This window comes from Trichoderma gamsii (genome assembly GCF_001481775.2).
Source record: "Trichoderma gamsii strain T6085 chromosome Unknown Scaffold_22.2, whole genome shotgun sequence".
Lineage (NCBI taxonomy): Eukaryota > Fungi > Ascomycota > Sordariomycetes > Hypocreales > Hypocreaceae > Trichoderma > Trichoderma gamsii.
In genome coordinates, this window is record NW_020171359.1 from 356,788 (window position 1) to 381,534 (window position 24,747).

Here is a 24,747-nt window from a genome sequence, read left to right on the forward strand (position 1 = left end):
TCGTACTTGTAGCTCTACTACCCAGGTAAAAGTAAGCGCACAAGAACTTGACATCTATTACAAAAGTACCACTAATACATTCATAACCACGTTTTTTATAATATTAAAACCTAATAAAGTTACTATATGTTTATAAGTGTATATACCTAGTATATCTTATGTAGTCCTAATCCGAAATAGTATATAATATCATGTTATAGCATACTATTATTTAATATAGTATAACTTAAAAGGCTTTCTTATTATTATTAATGCATTTAAGTTATTGTAATCAGTTATTATTACCTAGTACCTACCTATGTACATGCATGTATTTTCTCCATAGACTCTCCATGTGTTCTTACGTTGGTGCGTAGTACTATAGAGGTTTGCTGACATAGCACTCCAGGTGTAGGGGTCTACGGTAAGCTTTACTTTGTTACCAATCTCTTTTAGCTTGTATTTTACTTCTATCAAGTATGCCAATGTCGACGGAATCCCGCTCTTCCCTCCAGTCGTAAGACTTTACTTTCAAGTACGCTCTCTAATGGTGCACGACGGTTCAAAGACCCCTGATTCGGGGATGGTCCATGAAAGTGAGCTTGAGAAGTCACCAGCAGCAGTTGGCGATAGCCTGCCTGAAGAAAGCCAGAATGCAGTGGCCAGCCACACAGATGACTCTCCTGATCCAAGTGCTCTCCAAATCAGTCTAATCTTCATAGCTCTTGCGCTATCCATCTTTCTCATAGGACTGGTAAGTTACAGTATCTCTGTCAAGATACAACGCTTACCTTGGCAATAGGACGGTACTATTGTGGGAACAGCCATTCCAAGCATCACCCAAGAATTCAAGCAGCTCAATGATGTGGGTTGGTATGGCTCTGCTTAGTATGTCTTTCCACAAATGTATATGGCAGCCTGCCATCTGCTTCAGCTAACGGTTGATAGTCTTGTCACGACATGTGGGATGCAACTCTTCTATGGGAGGCTGTATACTATTTTCCCCGTCAAGATCTGTTTTCTTAGTTCAATTTTCATCTTCGAGATTGGGTCTTTGGTTTGCGCCGTTGCACCAAACTCGGCTGCATTTATTATCGGGCGTGCGATTGCCGGCCTGGGCTCCGGTGGCGTTATATCAGGCGTGTTTATGTGAGTATAGAGACTACTGAGCACTTCAATTCTTGGACTCGATTCATCATACTGACACTTGTTTTCTATAGAATCCAATCGTATGCCATTCCGCTTCGCTTCCGGCCTACCACAGGCGGTCTTCTCGGAGCAATGGAGGGCATTGCAATGGCTGTCGCGCCGCTTATATCTGGTGCCCTCACTCAACATGTCACATGGCGATGGTGCTTTTATATAAATCTTCCTCTCGGCGGCTTCTCTTTGGCAGTGATTACCTTGCTTTTCCGCAACCCGAAAAACCAAGAGCTCGTTCCAATGTCGTTCACAGAGAAGCTATTGTCTATGGATCTGCTGGGGCTTTTCCTTTTCGTGCCCAGCGTTGTTTGCCTGCTTCTGGCACTGCAGTGGGGTGGAACAACATACGCCTGGGGCAATGCGCGAATCATCATACTTTTAATACTCGCCGCAGCATTGTTCAGTTCCTTTGTGTTCGTACAGAGATACAAGAAGACGAATGTGACTCTACCCATCCGAGTCTTGAAACAGCGCTCCGTCATTGTTAGTATTGCATATGCGTTTTTCATGGGAGGTTCGATATTTTTGGTTGAATACTACGTAAGGGTTCCCCTATCATTCTTGTTAACCGGCATGAAATCGCTAAACAAAGCCTTCTCACAGCTTCCCTTGTGGTTTCAATCAATTAAAAATGCATCTCCTGCTCATTCTGGGATCATGCTGCTTCCGATTCTCATCGCCTTGGTCCTAACAGGAGTTACGACCGGCTTCATCGTCACCGCCCTGGGTTACTATGCGCCCTTTATGATCGCCGGCAGCGTATGCATTTCAATTGCGGCAGGGCTAATGACAACCTTTAAAGCCGCTACCGGCCAAGGCAGCTGGATTGGTTACCAAGTGTTGTTTGGCATTGGAGTGGGCATGGGATTCCAACAGTCCTTTCTAGCTGTGCAAACCGTATTGCCACAAAAGGACATCCCAATAGGCACGACGGCAGTCATCTTTGCCAACAACTTGGGCGGTGCAGTTTTTGTCTCTGTTGCGAACAACCTCTTCACCAATGAGTTGTCAAAAAGCTTACGTCAACGTCTCCCAGCACTGGATCCCGCAGCTATCTTAGGAGCAGGAGCTACAGGGTGGAGGAGCAAGGTCAGTGATGCCATTCTAAGTGAGGTCCTGACGGCATATAACACTGCCATCACACGAACATTCTTCTGTCCCATGGCTTTAGGTTGCGCCGCAGTCGTGGCCGCCGTATTCGTTGAGTGGAAATCTGTAAAGGGCAAAGGTGCTCAGGAGGAGAAAGGTGGCTCCCCAAGCGTGGGGTCCGCAGAGGGTGAGAAGATTGGCGGCTGATCCGATGATGAGAAAGGGTACTATTGATCTACAAGTATGTCCTTGGACTGGGGTGAATATACATGGGTTGCAGGGTTAAATTACATTCATTCAAATGGTTCTGAATAATGTTCGGAAAACTTCAGTAATCAACTTCGGTAATTCAATTGCAATAGTACAAAACGATTTTAGATACTATTCGGAAACCTTCAGTAATCAACTATACTAAAGTGTAAATATTAGTCTAGTCTCCGTGTTATTGAAATTTCCATCCTTACTAGGAGCAGCCTAAAATCTTACCGCATTCAAGCTTTTGCTCCACGTATGTCTACTTCCGGTACACGAGCCGTGCCGCGTTTTTAGTCGATGGATACCAGATCTAGAATATCTGATTACTATTAGTTAGATCCCACCACTGAGACAAGAGTTCAAATGCGCCGAGCCCATGCCGACCGCTTGGGCCATGCAGGCCTACCATGTACTGGTAGAGGACTGTCCTTTCGGAAATATTTTTCCGAGATATTGGAGTCAGTTTTAGACCAATCTAGAAAAGCTTCGGTTGCTGACAGGAGCCACGAAAACACGGACTTTGAAAGCAATACGACTATTTCTTACATGTGTGTTCTTAGCCGTGTATACCTCCATTGACCTGTTGAAGAAGTTACATCGCTAGGAAAATCCCAGCACTTCTGACATGTGATGGCGATCACCCAAAGAACGAATACATGTGCCTTGAATCAAATATCGGCCCCTAATTCTTCACGACAGGAGTCCGTTTATCTCACGAGGACAACCCAATTTTGTCTTAAGCTTAGCGTCTGGTCAGCACCATGATGGTAGTGCTTCTACACACATCTCACATGATCTCCTGGATTCCCACCTGTTAGGGTAACATCCGCGGTGGGCAATGAATGCGGCTTGGCATCGTTGGATTGCGCGCGAATCTGATGAAACGGTAATTTATATGCATGTCCCTATGAGCGATTAAGAGTGACTGAACGATTTAACAACTTCAAGACACATCACAAGTCCTCGTTTAATCTTTGTGTTACGAGCTGGTCCCTCGCAAACGGTTACTCCCTAAGAGACAGCCAGTTCCTTTACAGTCCTAGAAAACTTGCGAGTTTGTATGGCGGGCAACAATATTTTCAGCAGCGTATCCCTAAGTCCGCTTCCCGCTGGCATCAACCTTTCTTGTTACACTTTGAGACTATGTAGCTAGGAGTTTCTTCCGTGCTTTGTGCGCTCTACCAAATCTGTCACAGCTCAACTCCCCTCTACTGTGCGCCAAGGTATTCGTATACGGCCTCACACCAGAATGGACGCTTCTTGTAGTCTCCCAGCTTTTCAGGCATGCTTTTGATAGCACTCAGAAGAGACTGCCCATTTCCTTCATTTTTGATATCGGCCAGCGAAGTAAGATATGAGCGTACACAGAAGATGACCGCTTGGGACTTGGGCAGCCGGTTCAGCGTTTGGTGCTCTACCCTGAGATAAGACGTGGAGAGATCAACACTTTGCTCTGTCTCCGGCTTCTCTTCCCCTTGTTCAGGGTAAAAGTTATTGCCATCAAGACGGAAAAGGTCTGAGCCATCGACCTGAAGACTCCACTAGATTTGGGACATGTAAGAAATTAGCAATTGGCCTTCTAACGTAAAGGAGTAAAGAAAGAGTACGACATGAGCAAGGAGAAGGGATCTTACATTCATACGCTCAATGTAATTTCCCGGTGCGAGTCGTTGCAAGTGACGATCGGCCCCTTTCCCAATTCTCTCTGCATATCCTGGAACCGGCTGGTGGATCTCTCTCATGGACATTCCCACCTTTGCCCGGCTCAGAAATCCTCCCGGAAAACAGGCAATGTATCCTTGAAGACGAATCTCCCCTTCCTCGTCGGGGCACATGATGTAGAAGTCCTCTTCAACGCTCTCGCCCAAGTTTTGTAACATGTCGGCGTGGCTGAGTTCCTCAATGTTGATTGAGTGCGATTTGCCTGTAACGAGGTTGCGCAATGTGGTTCCCTCAATGCGAAACATTGTAGGGAACCTGTGTGGGAGATGATTGACCATGATTGCTTCATAGAGCTCTGCAATTGCGGGATTGACGATATCGCTGGTGCCAATCGCATCGGCTGCATGCTCACGCATCACCATCTGCCGTTCCTTTATGCGATTCATGTAGCCATGGTCAATACGAATCCATTCGTTCCGAGACATTTTTTTAATTCCTTGATAAGTCAATGGGATGATTGGGACGAGAGGTAGGTCATGGCTTCTTACCCATGGAAACATGAGGCATTGTAAGGAATGGCCTGTACTGGATAGGATGCACTTTGGTATAGTCAAAGTCATTCAGAGGCTCTATTTCTGGAAATTCCAAGCCATCACGGCCAGCGGTTTTGGCATCGTTGCTTTTCCATGGCTCAGATGCCTTCTTCCCAGCCTGCTTCTGTAGCACGGAGTCAGGAATAATTGCTTGAAACGGTAATGAAAGAAGGGAATCACAATGCAGAGAACTAGGCGCCGTGAAACATACCAATGCTGAGAGCTTCCACAGCACATAGGCCGCTACCAAAAGAACAAAGGATGTAGCTATCATTCTTGACACTGGCTCAGTGTAAAAGCCGTACACTACCTGTTAGAGAGAAATGGTAGAAGCCCCGACAGAGCGAGACGATAGATGCCCAAGGAACGAACATTCAATATCACAGATGCCGAAACAATTTTATAAGCGTCATGTAATCGACGGTGACCCACCATCTTATCTAAGTCGTACCAAGTTCGTATATCAATAAGGGGGATCAAATGGGAGCGTATTTGTCCATTTAGCTTGCCTATTACTGATCCTACCTACGAGGGGAAAGGTGGCGAGTACGTTCGTTGTGTCTTGCCGACGATGCTACAGAATTTGCGATTGAGCGTGATGGTTGACCATCCCACTTCTTGCTTCATGGCCCCCCAATTGGTACTTGGACTTGGCCAAGTGCGGATGGCAAAGCGTGGGCGATCCACAAGACGCAATGAACTTTTTTCCCAAGTTTTTAAGAAATCAAATAATGATCCTTGGATTGTACCTTGTAACCAATAAGCCCCTAAATTGAGGCGTAGCTAATTAGTGTTTAATTGAGGGCGCCATTCTTGAATCGGGCCTTGGATGAGTGCAATATGCTAGTGCTTAGTCGTAGGATTTGAGCAAAGGAGTGTTTACATAAATTGTGATAGTCAAGGATTCAACACCCCAATTAGACACCCCACGAATTACAGCAAAGATCAGATATACATTCTTTTTAATGTTGGTACCGAGTACGGGTATTGACGACGCGATGTGTGTGTAACAGCATTTGTAGGCTTGTCACACGTAACGCCACTCCAAGTGAATAAGAATACAAGTCGAAAAGAGCAGCACATGATCGAAATATGAGATTTCAAGGCGGTATGGCGACGCCAGAATTTGCATAGGAGGTGTCTTATACAAGCTAGATAAGTTCTGACCGACGTAGTACAAAGGAGGCAATTACGTGATGGGATATTAAATGTCATAATGGTAACAAAGTTTCGTCTGTTACTATATGAAGAGCTAGACGACGATTTACGAGAAGTCATCAAGGTAGTCTGACTGGAAGTCATCTTAGATATATTCTCAATAAAACTCCAAGTTATAGCTACCAGGGGCTTGGCCTCGCAGCTGCAGACTGCGCCTTCGGCTCTACCTATTTTCCCTTTGGCCTTTCAATTCCCGTAAAACAATCTTTAGATTGACTACCTGACAAAACTCGGTATCCAGGCCGGACAGATGAACCGAATGAACAGTCTCAGCATCGTAATATCGCCCACCAAAAGTGGTATCATAAGAGCCCGTTGCATCTTGGACAAGCAGAATACGCCCTTTACTGTCTTCTCCATCAACCCCATCAACAACGCCTAGATCAGAGGCCATTCTCAACGTAGAACTAACACAATGTTCCGTCATCAGGCCACAAACAACGAGAGTGGTAATTTTGCGCTCACGGATGGCCTCCTCCAGATTGGTGCCGTAGAATCCCGAGTTTTTATGCTTGGGAAAAGTTGGCTCAGAGGGCAAGGGAGCAGCATAGGATTGGAAATCCACTGCACCATTTGCCGGATGCAGTGGTGATTGTGGCAGAGTTGAGTGATGGCAAACATGGAAAATGTTGCTGGGTGCAGCAGCCCGGAAAGCAGCCAGAAGCTCTTTGACATTTTCCTCAAAGTTGGGTGTTGAGCGCTTTCTTCCCCAATGATTCGGGTCATTAAAGCCCTGTTGAATATCGATCAAGAGAAGACCATAGTCTGAGTTGGTGGAAGACATGGCTAAACGATGAGAATAGAAGGCGGGAAAGGAGAAGGAGTTCAAACAATGATCAATGTGTGTTGCAACACTCTTTGAAAGATAGATGGAGGGGCATTTTAAGTATTATCGCACCACAAGCAGTAAGAAAATTGCGATGCCAGGGAGTAGATTACATGTGGGGGGAACAATATTGGGGAAAAGTTTGCTGTAACAGCGCCCGCGAGCAGGGTACGTGTACGGTAACAAGCAATATAAAACAATGGTAGTATGTTAATGTTTTACAAGTTATTATAGAGTCATACTTTGCCTATTTCTAAGGCTCATATACCTAATTAGGTAACTTAATTCGCAATGTGTGATACATATTCTTCTTTATATAATGTAATTACATAAAGCCTTATAGGGCCCTAAAGGTACATAGGTAGGTTATTACACCACATGTAAATGTACCTACCTACATGTAGGAATCTATCATTTAGCCCCCTTGGGGTCAGTCCTTTACAAAATTCAAGACCAGGTGCAAGATCCAACTATGTTGTCTTACATATACCCCTTCCATGTAGTGCAATAAACACGCGTATGCCTACCTAAGTGGGTACTTACTGACTCCAGTAGTCGAGATACTGTAGAAAAGAAGTGGCAATACTAATGCAAGCGTTTAGTAAACTACCGAGGCAGGGGCAATCAAAAGTTCTTGTCAGCATGAACTCCGGGCTGGTCAGATCACTGCTAATAGACGTCCAAAGGCGGATACGCAGAGATCCTCCACGGTCTACAGTATTACCGCATACTAGACGCATACGAGAAGCTGCCTGCAGTAGCGCATATGCAGGGGGCCGCAAGCGATTCCGAGCGCCCAGACAACAATCGAGATAAGTAGACTATCTACATGTACTAGCGACCCGAGATTACGTGTGCCCCACTGAATGCATCTACACAGGTAAGAGTACTGTAGATGCCAGGTAATAAATAGTCTAGGTATAGTATTCGGCAGTTTTCGTCCAAGGAACATGCACTGGCAAGGGGTGGAAGAAATACACCACACCAGCATGCACTGAATGTGGTGCTTTAGTGTGAAGATCCGTCCGGTGTTATCTTTTCACCGTCTGACGGGTAATCCAGACCCCTCTTGATCCTCCAACAGCAGCGAGGCTTGAAGCGAGGCTTTAGGCTCTTTGGAGTACCTATCAATTGTCCATGTACCCCGCACATGTGCAACTTGAAGAGGAAACATCCACTATTATCTCCGTGATTACAGGTACATGTAATAGGCCGAGCCTTCTACCTTCCTAGGTATCTACCTAGGTAGTTGAGAATACACCTGCGAAACGCCCATCTAGCAGCTGCTATTGTTCTTCTCAGAGGGCAAGTCTGGTCTTCACAGTCACTTATCCCACCTTTTTGCTCTCAGTCACGCGCTGCGCTACAATCGCCGCCAGAATGGACCACCCTCCAGAGGTCGTCGCACTGCTTGAGAAATTTCCTGTGCTGAGGAAAGCCTTTGAAACGGGAGTCGAGGTGATACTCAGCCTTCTTCGAATCTGCTCTCAACGTGGCTGTAAAGGAAACCATTGCTAAGCTTGCGCTCATTAGTCTCACGACGGCCGCGAAGAGAAACTGCTCTCCTTTGTCCTTTCGCACCCCGATATTGACAACTTACGGGGCTCTCCCACCAAGATACTCTCGGCCATTGATGAATTCTCGGCCAGCCAAGACTTCCTCATCAGCATTGGTGGTCACAAAGCGGCAGTTTTATCTAGGCTGATTGCTGAGGAAAAGCCTCAAACCGCCGTTGAGTTAGGTGGCTACCTGGGATACTCTGCCATATTATTTGCAGATGCGATGCGCCGCAGTAACCCTGCCCAACAGCTCCGCGTTTTCAGCCTCGAACTAAGCGCCGAGTTCTCTGCTATTGCTAGACAACTGATAGAGCTTGCTGGGCTCTCTGACATTGTAACAGTTGTCACAGGCCCGGCCGAAGAGTCTCTTCGAAAACTACATGCGCAAGGCACTTTGACCAGCCTCGATTTCTTATTCTTGGACCATGGCGAAGAATTATATCCTGCAGACTTCAAGGTCTGCGAGGGTCTGGGTCTTTTCCACAAAGGAACGGTTATTGCCGCAGACAATGTTGTACGGCCCGGCGCCCCTGAATATCGTAACCTAGTGAGAAGCCACTCAAGATTACAGAGTACTGGGGTGAAAGGGTTAATCCAACCAGGAGATTTCGAGGTAAGAGTTTGAAGATGAAGTCAATTTGGCCGCTAACTTTGGTAAAGGACGAAATCGAGATCAGCCGCGTCATAGCTTAACCGTGCCATCAGTACTTTGTTGCTTGAAGATTGCAACAGGGGCGGAATGAATCGAATGCCTGGTTAAGGCCTAGGATGTAGTCTAGTCTACAATAACGGTTAGAACCGTTTTCAGTCGTAAATCAACTACATCAATACTACTTGATACTCTGATCCCCCCTTGGATTTTGAGTCATAATGGCGACGTATCTTCTCATCATCATCTTCAACTTCACAAGTCTACATGTAGTTACGTGTGAACAAGCATGTAAGCACCCCAAAGTGACTTAGACCTGTGACACTTCAAGCTTAGACTGAAAATGTCATGGACCGGAGTATTCTATACTAGTAGCTCAAGGATTGCTGCTCACACACCGCCCTCTATTCTCCGCAAAGCCAGGATGATACCTGGTCGATTCAGCCACATTGGAGGGCACAGGGCTGCCAAGCGGTCAGGTACGTCTAATCCTAAATAGGCACTATTGGCTTCAAGGATCTATAACGTCAGAGCAGGATCGAAATCACCAGTGCTTCGTAAAGGGACTTTTGTTACTGACCTAGACGCGAGGTATTTCTCGGAGATTTTCATGTTGCCATGCTGTCTAGTAAGCTGTGGGATGGAACTTTTGCCACTTGGGAGGTATGTTGAGTGGCAGTGGCGGAAGTCAGAGGTAATCATCGACACGGTACTGTAAGTCAGGTTTTCAAATTGGACTATCTCTAGCATGTACAATCCCCATTGGACAGTCTTTCCTAACTTGCCTTGACCAAGATTATACGCAAACACTGTCCTTCACAATGGCTTCTCGTGTGAGGCGCATGCCGCCAATCAAGGTGGATGACTATCGCTGGCAAACACCCCCTAATGACCCAACGTTGCGAGTGCGTCGTGCCTGTGCGACTGAGGCCATGTTTGGCATTCAAGCAAGTGCCCAGCATGGCGAGAACGACTTCTACATTGCAGCTACTGTTCACTTACATGCTCCGTTTCCCGGATCAGAGACGTTCACTCTCCGTGACTTGGAACGGAAGACGCAGTCCTCTCTAGTGGAGCTCAGGTTCTCGCAGCCACAAATAGCTGTGACTCTCTCGTGGGACAAGCAGGGTAATTGTTCGCTTCAATACCGAGCCCCAAAAGACATGGATGAAGTGCGCCGTTGGGCAGCCGGCATTGTGACTGCAGACGCGAATTTATGTAGCCCAATGGAATTGCGAGATCAAGTTGAAGATAAAAAACAGAACAACAGCACGTCCAATAGCAATGCCGTTATGCTTTACATATCTGCACCAGTATCCGCACTGGATACAGTACTGAATAATTCCGAGGAGGTTCATTATCTCTTCCGCTTCAGTCATTGTCTCTTTGATGGGGTCGCAGCGCGGCAGATGGTGACTATGCTTTTTCAGAATCTGGTTGCCGAGATATTCGACTCTTCAATCAGTGGACATGAAGATATTGATTGGAAGCAAAACACAAGCAATATGACTCCCGCTTTTGTAGAGTTGATGGACCCCCAACAGGACCTATCCGGCTCCAGATTGGATCGCACGGTGCATGACCACATGGCACTCATGAAAAAGAAGGTTAGTAGAACGGTCATCATACGATCTTTTTATGGTTTCAATGCAATGTAATAACCATCAACAGAGTACCTTGGGACTGAAGCCGCTGCAATCTAGGCCTGGAAGGCCACAGACGGAGTTTTATACCTTCACAAAAGATGAAAGTCAGTCCTTGTTATCTAGCATTCGTACTCGCCTCCAGCCTGGACATAACATCACACATCTAGCCATGGGTGCTTTAGTATTGGCTTTAACGAAGTGCGGTGGTGCGCAAGACGCCACAACTTTCAACTGTATATCGGTCATTGATGGTCGGCGGTACCTGAAAGAGGGCCATAGACAAGGCGAGAAGCCCTATATTGCTTCTTGCCAAACACCAGCCATCATCGCCTTTGAGAATGTCGCTGAACTGGCTATTAGTGACGTCTCTAGTAAAAGCGAAATACGCGAGAAACTAGAGAAGGCAACTGGACTTGCAAGAAATTCCTTCGTCGGCAATTTAGCTACGCCTTGTAAGCTTGCCATGTCCGTTCCAGTGATGGAACTTGGGGCAGTGTTAGCAGCGATGTATGCAGCCACTAGAATTACCTGTTGAAGTTGAGGCTAATCATTGTTGGCATTTTAGAAGTCAAAAATCTGCAGCGCCTCCTCCTATAGAAAGCCCGGTAAGTCGCACATTGATAAGCTGTGTTCATTACAAACTCCAATCCTCTTTTACTGACGACGTCCAGGTTTTTGCAAGTGATGGAATCACCGAGCGGTATATACCTCGTCAATTTTGCTCAAACTCAAGTGAGAAAGTCTTGCAAGTGAATGATGTATATTTCTTCTCAAACCAGTCATTGTCAACAGTGTAAGTCAGCTTTATCAATTCCCATGAACCTAGATCTCTACATTCTGAGCACTTTGCTAACAAGTATATGAACCATAGCTCTGTTCGTTTATCTAGCTGGCGGGATTGCGTAAGGCTTTCTATAGATTATAACGAGGCACGTCACGATAAGGGAGATATGGTGGCGTATCTGAACGAGATTGCGAAAACCATGTTGGTTTTGACAGATTAAACTACTCAAGTCGCGACACAATCATGGCTTTAGTTAAAAGCTATACAATGATGGAGGGTTCCTTGGGATTACTTAGATAAAGGATATACAATGAGCAAAGACCCATTAGAAGGCGACAGCACTATTTCAATTTATTGGACTCTTATTGTTTCTTTTTTTGGATCCTAGGCGAAAGAAATGACTAACAAGAATAAAAAGGGGCTTTAAGGGAGCTCAGAGCGTAAATTTGGTAGATTAAGTATTATATATTGTTACCGAATATTATATTTGACACTCGTTCTTAACTCAGCTCACAGTACCACCCAAGCTTTCTGCACGTCTCACAAGGATAGTTACAATTCTACTATTTTACCTAATACTTCTTACTTTCTATATACGAGAAGCCCCAAGAACGGCTCATTCAGTCGCTTGTCGCTGTAAGTATTGTACTCGGGGTCTAGGTGTTGATGAGTTTGGACTGGTCGATAATGTGCTTAATGTTCGTGGCCATGATTCTTTCCAGAGTCTCCGGACTCTATATTTCTTTCCCATGGATTTTTCTTCACCCACGTTTACTAATTAGGACATTAAGTAGGAACGAATAAGGATATCATATGCCACGATTTTAGCTATTTGATCATGGTTATTGAAAAACATTTATATGAAAGGCTTTGTGGATATATAGCCATGAGCTAGTACTAGGCCATCTGGCCTTTGTAGTATTTATTGTCTGCCTTATTAATTCAAATCCTTCTTTGGGGTACCAGCCCGCCAACCTTTGGTTTCTCATTCTACTGCAGAAGGGGAGCATCCTGTTTGGCCCCTGCCTGATACAATACATGCAACCAGCTGCTGCACTGCGTCTGCCACATTCCACGCATACACTTGTTCAAGTCTTTTAAGTATGGGGACAACCCTGTGCTTGATGTATTTAATTATCAGTTGTTGATCAACACCAATCAGCTTGCTGTCAAACCGATCGAATGCCACTGTTATTTTCCAGTTAGGCTGCAATGCTTGTAGCATATTGCCCAGCTCGATAGCCCCCCTCATATGGGCAAAAAAGAAGCTGCGGCAGCCCTCAAAGGAGCAAATTCTGCTCATGATATTGGCTCCGAGCTTGTTCTTATTGGCCTTTGTTACAGCAGCTGTCTGTTCTTGGTACCGCATGCACGCAGATATCATGGTATCGCCAATATCCGATACTGTGGTGACCAACATGGCCCTTCCAAGGCGGAAACTGCGTCTTAATGTAGTAAGGCCAATATTTGCAGTGTTACTCGCTTTTGCTCGTCGTTGTTTGTGTTCGAACTCTTCCTCAGAAGCAGTACATTCATCGTGCCAGGCGTGTCTCGTCGCATTTCTATTATCTAGGATTTGAGCTGTTCGTCCTATCAGTATGCCGTAGAAGATTGACCATGGAATCTGTGTACGGAAGGTGTTCTCACCGCTATTTGTTGGAACTGCAAGATTGCAAAAAACAACCGATCTTGATGATGGAGAGGCAAATGACTGCAATGATGCGCATTCATCTATTCTTGGCAATCCACCTCTTTTTGGGTGCAATGAAGACACTTTTTCGTCGTAAGGCTCTGCATAATTGTGTTGATGATGCCCTTGACTCTCTTCCCACTCGATTTCTGCACAGTTTGTCATATCAATGTTTGGGTGCATGTAGCTGCGTACACTAGCAGCATCATCGTTATGACTACACTCTTTCTGTTTCTGGCTCTCCTCATCACTGCTGCATGGGTTGCGGACGGGATCCGGCTGCCCCGAAACCGAATTCGCAAAGGGCTCATAGAGCGGCCCGTTGGTAACACCGACTATCAAATCAGAAATTCCTTCTAAAAGCCTCGCATTGTGTGCAAGGCATGGCGACGCAATGCCTAGTAGAGCAAGAGTTGTCGCCAAGAGGCCGGTTCGCGCGGCCCATGGACCCAATGCTGCGTTTTTAAGATAACCCTTTTGATACCCGACGTCTTTGAGGCTTAGCCGGAGTACATGAGGGTTCTCAACGCCCTTGAGATGCGAGCGTATAGAAGGGATGACCTGGAACAGAAAATCATCACCGACTTCACCGATCAAGTTTAAACAGCCACGTATCACAGCATGCTTAAGCTGTTCGGTAAAGCTTGTTCTAGCAGTCCAGGCAGCCTGTCCTGAAGGCGATGCTAGTGTTGACATGCCAAAGTTGACCAACCCAGCAATTATGGTCATTAAGAACATCATGGTGCTGAAGTGTGTCCAGTCAGGCTTGACGCCAGACGTGTTTGGATTATGCAGCCGCAGCCGTGATTGTACCATTATGTCCCGCATCCCTGTGTAGATTGTAAAGGCAATGTGTGTCGAAGCATTGCCCGCAGCGGTGTTGGTATAAAGTTCGCCGATACCTGCGGCAAAAGCTGTACTGGCTAGGATTGCTCGCGAACGGCGACTTGCCAGTGTTGCCGTCCCTGATTTCTCATCACGCCACATCCCAATTGCATGAGCTATGAGGGCTACGCCAGTACCAAAGAACGTACCAAGTATCGCTCTCAACCTGGGGGATGTTTTCATGTTGTGAAAACCAGCTTCTGTACTGTAGCTGATGAATTGTCGCAATATTGTTGGAATGAATACTGATATTAAATTGCGTGCTGATATATTGACAATAGATATAAGTATTTGGCCGTGAGTGCTTGTGAAGTTCTCATTATGTGCAATCTGCGACATGAACGTCATTGCCGTAGATGTAGTTTTCGACAATCTTCCGGAATAACTAGAGCTAATTGGAAGTATTAGTATGAGGAGGAAACACAGTCGAGGCAAGCCTATGCTTTCCTGCTTTTGGGAAATAAGAATACATGAGTAGAAAGGAAAGGGAAGTTGTGGATGACACCTGAAGTACTACGGATCTGGGATTCGAACTGGTAAAATACAGGATTTAGCTATCTCAACTCAGGTGCGTTGCTATACGAGATTGCGGTTCGTATAGCGTAACATATACTGAGCATCTTGTTGGAATATGACCTTATCCGACAGCTAAGACAAGTTATTTGGAACGTAGTCTCACTGTACATAGCATTCTAAGCCCCTGTGATGCAGAGCCTACGCGTCTGGTAGACCTTATGCACATTCACAAGATGAAGCAGTCGGCTTGGATCTGGCCTGTTTGCCCTTTCTTGAGACCTAAGAGTGCATGATCATGTCCTCCCTTGATAGCATTCCATTGGGGGGCATTTCTCCCGCCTTGACCAAAGTACTTGTAGCCAACAAACGCGACACCACGTGAACGGTGAATGTCACATTCGTGCCCCATACCACACTAAATCTCCCAGCGTTCCTTACATTGGCAATAGCTGATCTTCTTAGAAGGCATACGCCCAATAACCAAGCTCCAGGCTATGAAGACACAATCGCGCCTATGATGACCAAGCCTTGCAGTAACTATTAGCTGTGTAACGACTACCTAGTCTGCAGAAAAATCGGTCTCTTTGTTTTGCTATTAATTAACAGTGTGAGCTTTGGTTATTACCTAGAGCGACTGGTTGATAGGCTTGCTATATTGGTAGCAGGTCTCGAAGGAGTAAGACCGTGTGGAGAAGATCAAGACACAGACTGTCTCTTACCGACAGTATATATATGGCTTGTTAGTGCATATAAAAATAAAGTAAAAAGAATTTCAGTACTTCTGGCTATTAAGTTAATGGCAATGCATACCAAGAGCAACCTAGTCGCTTGGGATAGTTCTTTGTAACGATTGCTGCAAACCTTTCCACGCCGATAGAGAAAAGCGATCCAACGAAAAGCATGACAAGCTTTCAAAAGAGTTTGAGTTTGTGTGTCCTTCTGCTATGGTAGCAGAACGATGGCAAGAACAGGGATAACTAGTTCATGTTTCTATGTTGTCAGTAAATTCCAAAACATTACCATCTAGTACACTTCCAGCTGCAGCGCTAGCATATGCATTCCTAACTTGCGTAGATCTGTAAAATCTTGGCAGAGACACCTTGTTAAGATCCCTCGTAAAGATCCCGATGCTGTCAATTATCTCCAGATTCTTAGTATAGAATATTTGTAGCTGCATCACCCATAATTCATCCTGATACGTAGACTATTGTCGCCTGTGAAGGTAATTGTTGGGCTGCTGCTTAGTATCCTTACGCTATCAGCGAATCCTTCCGCTTCGCGAGTGTCTTCATAGTCACAGCACGATAAAATGCATAATAAAAGTATCGTAATCTAAGATTTAGCTATTGAACACGCAATACGAGAAAGAGCTAATATTATTTGCGCTCCGGGGAAGGCCTTTGCTTTCTCTCAAGACGGATAACTGGGGATCATCAAGAACCCCCGGGGCGGGGGCTGCTGTCTCTCAGCTTGCGGGGCCGGTTTTAGTGCCTTGAATCCAACTCGTAGGACAGAAGAGAAATGTAGGTATAGCAATTGAGGCAAGGATTTGTATCAATAGCAGAGCTACGACGATAACACACACGCCCTATTGGTGGATATTTACTGACCTCAAAGTCACCCAAATCATCCAAATGAACAGCTACTCAAGACCCTGCTAAACGTTGGCTGGGCTTTCCCTGTAAATCCCCTGTGAATGATCTCCGCAAAAAACCCCGCCGAAGCGAAACAAGCCGTGGGGCGAGCGGGATTTTCCCGCTCAGAAGCGGCCGCTCCAGCTCCAGAGTTCAGCGTTGTGGGGCGTCGTCGGTTCTCAAAGGCTCGCCTCTTCGCAACTATCAACTGAGCAGAGTCATTCTCACCTTGTACAAAGCATGGTATTCGCGTACAGACAGAAACAAACAGAAAATACCAGAGATATTCTGTGAATTGCCAGAACCAATTCATTGATATCGACCTGCCATTGGGCTATTTTCCGCCGTCTAATCCGCTGCTCATGTTTCAAGTGCTGTGAGTGGACCGATTTCCCGCGTATCCCGATCTGTCGGGTTGCTGAGCGGCCGCTCGTGCATTCGCAGAGTAATGGCTATTATCGCCGTCAACTACAATGACCGTGTTGCTGACCAGCGCCATGAATTGCGAGCGGCTCTAGATTCGAGTCATCTGAAGCGAGCGAGATGTCGCCTCCATCCAGGCAAAAGGCGGCACGAGCCTGCGCTGCTTGCCAAAAGTACAAGAGACGCTGCGATAAAGCCTTGCCGGGCTGTTCTTTATGCACCAGGTATTCACATTTCCCGCTTCGTTGCCGTTCAGCGGCCGCTCTGCAGACTATCCATCCAAGTCGAATTCTTCATCGATTTCCTATCTTGTAGATTGTCTACCCTCTAATTGGCTAACTGCTGTTTGCTAGACTGCGCCGGTATTGCGATTATACTAATCGGCAAACGGAGAATGAGCTCAAAACCCGTATTCAGGAGCTCGAGTCGCTCGTCACTAATCATGTCACCAAAGTCTCTCCCCAGAACCTATCCACGCCCGCATCTTCCAGCCAAGGCACCGGTAGCTTGCCGATGTCGCAAACAGCGTCTTCTTTCTACCCAGTTTCCCTACGCTTCCAGAAGCTCTTTCTAGATTCAGATCTCAAAACTCGTCCTGATGCTCCTCCGCCGCCATCCAGTGACATGATCCCTGCTGCCGCTCTCTGCTATTTGAGTGATCAAGCACAGAGCGCCGCCGGCATGTCACAGTACTTTGAAACCGTCCATAAGTGGATGCCCATCATCAGTCGAGTCCGCTTAAACTCTTTTGCCGATGTAGAGCTCAATAGCCGGCCCAGAGCTGATTTCGCGCTGCTACTCCTGACTATGAAACTCATTCAACAGGTGCCGGGAAGCTCGTCCGACGCGGTTAGAAATCCTTTGTACGTGTGCACCAAAGAATTTGCGGCTTCTTTAGATATTGCGGGCGTATATACACTGCTCAAACTTCAGGCTCAACTGCTTATCACCGTTTATGAGATGGGTCATGGTATTTTCCCGGCTGCCTATGTCTCAATAGGCTGCTGCGTTACCCAAGCCATGGCCCTCGGCATACATAATCGAGAAGCACCACAGATCTTAGAACAGCCGCGCACTTGGATAGACTGGGAAGAGAGACAAAGAATCTGGTGGTTTATTGTCATCCTTGAACGGTATATCCCTCCACGGTTAAGTGCTTTGTCACGCAAATATCGCAGATCTAACCACAAGCAGATATGTCAACTCTGTAGGAGACAACAGACCTCTGCTGTCTGCTGATCCTCAGACTACATCTCACTTACCTGTTGACGATGACGCTTGGGACTCTGGTGTAAGTTGAAACTCCTTCGACGACGATGCACATACACAGAGCTGATGTCATATATAGCATGCAATGTATCCTGAACGGCTTATTCTATCCTCATCGAAACATCTTTCCGCAAGTCCATTCGCCCGCCTTGCTCAAGCATCTCATCTACAAGGAGAGGTCATCAAACACTGCAATGACGAAACGCAGAGTCTATCACACGTGAAGAATAGCGTCGAAGTGCTTAGCCAAGTATTATTGAGCTTCTTAGAAGTCATCAGCAAAGACAAAGCGAGCATGATGCATTTCTATAGCTCTGTGGGTGTTTGTTTGAGGTAAGTTATTTTTTATTGTTCGTTTCTGCCATGAGCAGCAAGCTGAGATAAAGGCTCACTTTCTAGCGCATTGATGAAGCTTTGCGACTACCACTCCTGCGACTCATTCGCTATCTATAACGATAGATCCCTAGATGTATCAGAATTAGCACTCGCTCGCGAGATAGCTCTAACGTGCCAGAGCATAATGAAGGACTGCATTGTCAAGGCAATGTCGTTTTTAGATGTCGTCAGAGAGATGATACAAGACGCAGATCTCGCCGGCTTGTCGCCTTGGTTCTTGGATAGTTTGTATCAATGTCTTGCTAATATTGTTTATCTTATGGCGACATCTCCCGCCGTTGAATCGTCAGTATATCCTTCTCAAGCATCGCTTTGTTTGAATCTTTTACAAAAAGCAAACCACAGATGGAACGTCGCGGGTAAGTTCACCTTCGATATCTTCTGGTTGAATCATAATATTAAGGACATCACAGGAGCATACCTTGAAACTATTGACCTAATAGAGAAAGAGTTGAAAACGGGCAGATATTAGTATTGGCCGCTCGTCGGATGCTTCCCATGGATACTCTATTAATACAACATGGTATACAGTCCAAAATCTGACGGCAAAAATCTGGACATGTAAAAAATATTTCATAACTTACCATGCTTAAACTACAGAGGTATTACTTACACAGTCACTCGACGCATATAAGCCTGATATATGCTCCATGGGATACCTTTACCGTACTCGCCTTCAACGATTCGGTGTCTGGCATGATTTCTATTCATTCCTACTCTCCAAGCATAAAAGCAACATTGGTAGATCCGCTTTAGGGTAGTATTCGGATATTGAAAGACACCAATAAGATTTCGATAGAGCCGCTCATAGCACAGCAACAACAGCCATCCCCCAGAGCGGCTGCCTGTGATTATTATAATAATCAAATAGCAGTCGAATATAGCATTATGTTCCAATATTCACTGCATATTTTGGCCTATCGTTGGCTTGTCTTGGGCTGTCCCGGGTTCGGCAGCCCTCTTTTGCCCCTCTTGGGAGCCTTGGGCAAAGGCGCATAAATGATTGGTTGTATAGTTGGGTATGAATGCACACTCACGGAACCCAAAGGGAGTGCGGTATTTTACTCAGATTCGAGCACGATTCTGAATTCTTTCCTTGTCAGCCAATATCTCCAGTTGAATAAACACTCTATTAGCCACTGTTTTCACCATACTTTCCTTAAGACATACAGCCAATTCTTGTTCCAGCTATTGATCAGCCTCTGTCCAACATGGGAAAGACATTTCGTGTACGCGGTGTACCCCACGGCTGGAGTAGAGATGACTTGCAGTCTTTTTTGAAGCAGAAAGCCTCTTCTGAACCAGAAATCGGGTCTTTGGCCCTCGAGGTTCATAGGCGCACGCAAACAGCAACGCTAACTTTTCAAGACGATTCCTCTCAGCTGCAAGATATTTTGACTGTGAAAAAGCTGGAAATACCTCCACAATTGTTGCATAAGCAGTCCACTAGAGCAGCGAGCCTGGTGTTTGACTGCGATTTTGGTGGCATCACGACGTTATATGCTCCATGTTTACAAGATCATCAAGTTGAGTTAGTAATATACATACAACATAATTCTCGTCTTATGCTAAAATTCTCTAGCATTATTGCAATCTCTGGCCTCGGTGGACACGCATTCGGATCGTTCAAAGAGCGAGGTGGAAATCACATGTGGCTACGAGATGCGCTTCCATACGATATCACTGGAGGAGATAACAACATACCCATCTCGCGCGTTATGATCCACGGTTACGACTCGAGTCTCCAAAATAGCGATAGTTTCCAGAATCTAGAAGATCTAGGGACTTCATTCTATTCATCTCTTCGGAGTATGGCCATTGCCGACTCATACCGACCGATCATACTAATTGCTCATAGCCTAGGCGGACTGATTGTCAAGGAAGTATGCGCACTCTCTATGCCATTTCGGAAATTATACTCATATGTGGCAGACCCTCATATCCCTCTCCAAATCAAATGATGAAGAAGACCAAAACTTGTTACGAGCAGTGTACGGAATCGCATTTTTTGGCGTCCCACACGACGGCATGGACATCAAGTCACTTATTTCCATGGCCGGAGATGGGCCGAACCGCTTTCTATTAGAGTCTATTGGGAATCAGAGCTCACAAATCCTCGGCATCTACAACCGTGACTTTCCTCATTCACTGGGAGGCCAAGGAGAGTCCAAGATTATTTGTTTTTACGAAACGCGTCTATCACCGACTGCGACATTGGTATAGTATTATTATCAATATAAAAAAAGGATTGTATTAACACGTACTAGGATGAAAAGGGCAATTGGGAAATGACAGGGACAGCCGCCGTTTTGGTATCAAAGTCATCTGCCACACATTCTCGCCCGTGGGAGACTGGGCAACAGTATATCTGCGCTATCAACCGAACTCACTCCGAAATGGTCAAATTTAGCTCAGAAGATAGCGAGTATGAGAAAGTTGTCGGGCGAATCCAAAGCCTCGTACGAGAGGCAAGAAGAGCACATGAGGTACAAGCACTCATAGCACAAAAGCGTATGTAATCAAACATAGGCCCAAGACAACTAGACTAAGTAGGAATGGTATTGAAACTTTACAGGTGCATTGCAACCGACTCTGTCACAACAAGCCCAAAATTGCTTGAAATCGCTAGCCTTTGATAGCATGAGAAGCCGCTCCCTTGAAGTTGAATCTGCCGTCTCAGGCACATGCGAGTGGCTACTCCAGCATGAGACATTCAGGAGCTGGTCAGAACTTAACCAAGCAATCCTTTGGATCAAAGGGAAACCCGGCTCGGGAAAGTCAACGCTTCTCAATTATACCTTTACCAAACAGAAACAACTACTCAGCGCCAGAGACAGTGATCTTGTCCTCTCGTTCTTCTTCCACGGCCGTGGGGGCGACCTTCAAAAAACGCCTCTTGGCTTGTTCCGATCGCTGCTCTATCAAATTCTCAAGCAGATACCTGATTGCTTGTCAAACTTTGTCGATATTTTTGAAAATAATTGCAAAGTCATAGGCGAGCACGGCAAAGAATGGCAATGGCATCCAGAAGAATTATGGTCCGCCTTCGAGTCGTCTCTCCCAGAAATCTTGAAAGGTCGTTCAGTCTGGCTCTTCATCGATGCATTAGACGAAAGCGGTGAAGACAATGCAAAAGACCTTGTCAAGAAGTTCAAGCTACTATTCAAGAGAGCAAACGACCCGTCTGCTGGTACCAATCATCTGCACATCTGCTTCAGCTGCCGTCATTACCCAATACTGGATTCTCCTGGCCTAGCCGAGGTATGCCTTGAGGAAGAAAATCGAGCCGATATTTGCACTTACGTGCAATCTGAACTGTCTTCGTCTGAGGAACAGATTTCATCTACCATTGAAGATTCGATCATCGAACGTGCCTCTGGTGTGTTCTTATGGGCACAGCTAGTGGTGAAGCGAATTCAGAAGCTTACAATAGAGGGTGCTGGGCCAAACCATATCAAAGCAGCAGTAGATTCTCTACCTAAAGACCTCGAATCCTTATTCAAGGAGCTAATACGAGGTATGACGCCAGCTTCTGTAAGGCTAATCCAGTGGATTCACTTCGCCACACGGCCTTTATCAATAGAAGAGTTGCGGTGGGCCATGGCTATAGATGCCGGCTGTATATCGCTACAAGCATGCCAGAACGCAATGGATTATGTACCAGATGATAAACACATGAGGCAACGAATTATGAGCCTCAGTCAAGGCCTTGCTGAGATAACTTCGGGGACTGGAACACACATTGTTCAATTCATCCACCAGTCTGTGAAAGATTTCTTTCTTGACAAGGGATTTCTAGCCTTGCACGGCAATTTTACGTCTATCGAGATGGCAATTGGAATGTCACATTTATATCTATTCAATACCTGCATACGCTATTTGGCGATGGAAGAAGTTGGAACATTAGCCATTGGTACGGCTGAGCCTGACCATATGGATACCGATTTTCCTTTTTTGAATTATGCCATTACTTCATGGGTGTCTCACATGAAGCAAAGCGATGACCATGGTACACCTGCCGAACACTTTTTGGAAATGCTTTCTTGGCCATCAAATGATCTAGTGGCACTATGGACGAAAGTCGGCAAATGGATGAGAGGATTTTCACGTAAATACTCACCAGAAACTACCAGTCTTGTACATATTGTAGCAAGGCATGGTATTCAGGGGACCATGAATGTCATCCTACAAAGACTCGGCCAGGTCACAGTGGAAGCAGACTTAAAAGACGGCAATGGCCAAACGCCTTTGTCATTAGCTGCAGAGCAAGGACACACAACTATAGTCGAGGTATTGCTTGCTACTGGCCACGTTGATATCAATGCCAACGATAAATTTAACCGGACGCCGCTGTCATGGGCTGCAAAGAATGGTCATGAGGCAGTGGTTAAGCTATTACTTGCTAAAGACCCAGCTAACATCAATTCCAAAGATGAATATAACCGGACGCCGCTGTCATTAGCTGCAGAGAAGGGTCATAAGGCAGTGGTTGAGCTATTACTTGCTACAGGCCAAGCTGACATCAATTCCAAAACTAATTTTAACCGGACGCCGCTGTCATGGGCTGCAAGGAATGGTCATGAAGCAGTGGTTAAGCTATTACTTGCTACAGACAAAGCTTACATCAATTCCAAAGATGAATATAACCGGACGCCGCTGTCATTAGCTGCAGAGAAGGGTCATAAGGCAGTGGTTAAGCTATTACTTGCTAAAGACCCAGCTAACATCAATTCCAAAGATGAATATAACCGGACGCCGCTGTCATTAGCTGCAGAGAAGGGTCATAAGGCAGTGGTTGAGCTATTACTTGCTACAGACCAAGCTAACATCAATTCCAAAGATAAATATAACCGGACGCCGCTGTCATTAGCTGCAGAGAATGGTCATGAGGCTGTAGTCAATCTACTACAGGACTATGCTCGATCTCATACTTGATGAGCCCCCTCCATCTTTTATTGTCATGGGGCACAGCATATACACCCAGGGCCGAAAACCATCGCAAATCTATGGCTTAGGTCATAGAAGGACGTAAATCAAATTTAGGTATTGTGAGTGACTAAGAAAAGATCTCATAAAGCAAAAGCGAAGGTAAAGGGGGACAATCTGGAATACCAAAGTCACTAAAGCTCAGAGACGACCAAGCAAAAGTGATGGAAACTAGACAGTGATGATGGTGAAGAAGAACTAAACAGGAGGAGAGCTGAAGAGGAGAGAAAACAGCCAGGCGCGCAGCTATGGTGTTGTCATGCAACAGGTGGTTATTGACAACAAAAATCGAATCTAGCCCTTTAGCTAAACTATGTTCTTTAATTACCTCTCGCAATTGCTCGTATATATCATTTTGGCTGCAAATTGCAAGATTATCTTGTATTAACGGAAAATGCAAGTTTCGAAGGAGAAATAGAGCATAGTGAAATTTTGCAATTAGTGTACAGAAACAATATGAGAAGAGAAACAATTTCCATAGTTCTGTTAGTACAACAGAAACAAACAATGACAAGCTAGGTGACAAGCCAGGATCTTCATGTATTTTTAATTCAGCAACACCGAATGCAGATACAGAGGCGTCGCACTGAACCCCATCATAAATGATCAAAAGTGCTTCATGCTCTGCACAATCCCCATATTGAAATTATACTGCATCAATATCTTTAGGAGAGACAAGTGAGTTGCTCGCTGATATTATTATTTGAGCAGCTTGATTAGCTTATGTCGATTATGCTATGGTTTGTTAAAAAAAATGCGTTCATTGTCCCTTGGCGTGCTAAGAGAACTCCCCTTCTGAAGCAAACTTTGTGCTTCTTCAAAGAGGATACCTTCCGTAGGCCGAGCACTTAGTGGCATGATACAAAATAACGGCAGAGAATGCGAAATAAGTCAGCTAGCCTTGGAATCCAGCAAGAAGTGAATTGCCACCTAGAAGTCCTTCCATCAATCACGCTCTAGCAATCACTACCAATACTGATGAGCAATGTCACCACTCTCAATCGTGGGTCAAAGCTACCATGTGCTAGTCAGGGGTAAACTAAAAATAAATAACTCTAGTCAGCTCCCAAGAAGCAGTCACGAAATAGTCGCGCTATTGGCATCTAAACCGAATTCAATGGGCCTCAGGGTGGCAAAGAGAAAGACGAACGATTTCTTCCTGTTAGCGTTTGTTCATCGTAGTCGTTAGACTCATGAGCTACGAGTCACGGTACGAGTAAGCATAAGTTTCTATCTTTGTGTTTCGTTGCTCGCTATGCGAATATAAGTTATCCAATGCCTATCTACTTGCGCTCACACGCCCTCAGAACTAGATTCACCACTTCAATCATTCACAGCAAACCCGGAAACAGAGCCAGAAAACCTCAGTCAAAGCTCTTGCTTACTCAAGCTAACCCATAGTTGTTAGAAACAGGCAGTCTAATAAGTCAGCGCGGCTGATAAAAAAAAAATCGCCATTCTGAAAAAAGAATAAGAGGAAGAATA

At 45.5% G+C, this 24,747-nt stretch overlaps 9 protein-coding genes across 9 annotated transcripts; 6 read left to right on the forward strand and 3 right to left on the reverse strand.

Annotated features, from left to right (window-relative positions):
• Positions 1-412: 412 nt before the first annotated feature.
• On the forward strand, positions 413-1,132 carry TGAM01_v206541 (SGE1; the record flags this gene model as incomplete). Its single annotated transcript, XM_024549889.1, has 4 exons — positions 413-496; positions 548-733; positions 782-867; positions 928-1,132. Coding segments are annotated over 4 exons (561 nt in total), but the record flags the coding sequence as incomplete, so codon positions are not given.
• Positions 1,133-3,734: 2,602 nt separating this feature from the next.
• On the reverse strand, positions 3,735-5,055 carry TGAM01_v206542 (hypothetical protein; the record flags this gene model as incomplete). The annotated part of the gene is made up of 4 exons (XM_018801691.1): positions 3,735-4,067; positions 4,161-4,684; positions 4,737-4,905; positions 4,993-5,055. The coding sequence occupies 4 exons, from the start codon at positions 5,053-5,055 to the stop codon at positions 3,735-3,737; spliced, it is 1,089 nt and encodes a 362-aa protein (XP_018665006.1).
• A 1,107-nt stretch (positions 5,056-6,162) lies between these two features.
• TGAM01_v206543 (isochorismatase hydrolase) lies at positions 6,163-6,783 on the reverse strand (the record flags this gene model as incomplete). The annotated part of the gene is made up of 1 exon (XM_018801690.1): positions 6,163-6,783. The coding sequence occupies one exon, from the start codon at positions 6,781-6,783 to the stop codon at positions 6,163-6,165; it is 621 nt and encodes a 206-aa protein (XP_018665005.1).
• Positions 6,784-8,205: 1,422 nt separating this feature from the next.
• Positions 8,206-9,077, forward strand: TGAM01_v206544 (hypothetical protein; the record flags this gene model as incomplete). The annotated part of the gene is made up of 3 exons (XM_018801689.1): positions 8,206-8,283; positions 8,359-8,997; positions 9,045-9,077. The coding sequence occupies 3 exons, from the start codon at positions 8,206-8,208 to the stop codon at positions 9,075-9,077; spliced, it is 750 nt and encodes a 249-aa protein (XP_018665004.1).
• A 777-nt stretch (positions 9,078-9,854) lies between these two features.
• On the forward strand, positions 9,855-10,282 carry TGAM01_v206545 (hypothetical protein; the record flags this gene model as incomplete). Its single annotated transcript, XM_024549890.1, has 2 exons — positions 9,855-10,205; positions 10,256-10,282. 2 exons carry the CDS (start codon positions 9,855-9,857, stop codon positions 10,280-10,282), a joined length of 378 nt encoding a protein of 125 aa, XP_024405364.1.
• Positions 10,283-10,848: 566 nt separating this feature from the next.
• On the forward strand, positions 10,849-11,683 carry TGAM01_v206546 (hypothetical protein; the record flags this gene model as incomplete). The annotated part of the gene is made up of 4 exons (XM_024549891.1): positions 10,849-11,186; positions 11,245-11,284; positions 11,351-11,472; positions 11,551-11,683. 4 exons carry the CDS (start codon positions 10,849-10,851, stop codon positions 11,681-11,683), a joined length of 633 nt encoding a protein of 210 aa, XP_024405365.1.
• A 765-nt stretch (positions 11,684-12,448) lies between these two features.
• On the reverse strand, positions 12,449-14,221 carry TGAM01_v206547 (hypothetical protein; the record flags this gene model as incomplete). The annotated part of the gene is made up of 1 exon (XM_018801687.1): positions 12,449-14,221. The coding sequence occupies one exon, from the start codon at positions 14,219-14,221 to the stop codon at positions 12,449-12,451; it is 1,773 nt and encodes a 590-aa protein (XP_018665002.1).
• A 2,744-nt stretch (positions 14,222-16,965) lies between these two features.
• On the forward strand, positions 16,966-18,748 carry TGAM01_v206548 (hypothetical protein; the record flags this gene model as incomplete). The annotated part of the gene is made up of 5 exons (XM_024549892.1): positions 16,966-17,744; positions 17,806-17,902; positions 17,960-18,213; positions 18,340-18,635; positions 18,690-18,748. Coding segments are annotated over 5 exons (1,485 nt in total), but the record flags the coding sequence as incomplete, so codon positions are not given.
• A 739-nt stretch (positions 18,749-19,487) lies between these two features.
• On the forward strand, positions 19,488-23,211 carry TGAM01_v206549 (hypothetical protein; the record flags this gene model as incomplete). Its single annotated transcript, XM_018801686.2, has 5 exons — positions 19,488-19,807; positions 19,859-20,159; positions 20,209-20,493; positions 20,544-20,787; positions 20,852-23,211. 5 exons carry the CDS (start codon positions 19,488-19,490, stop codon positions 23,209-23,211), a joined length of 3,510 nt encoding a protein of 1,169 aa, XP_018665001.2.
• Between the last annotated feature and the right edge of the window lie 1,536 nt (positions 23,212-24,747).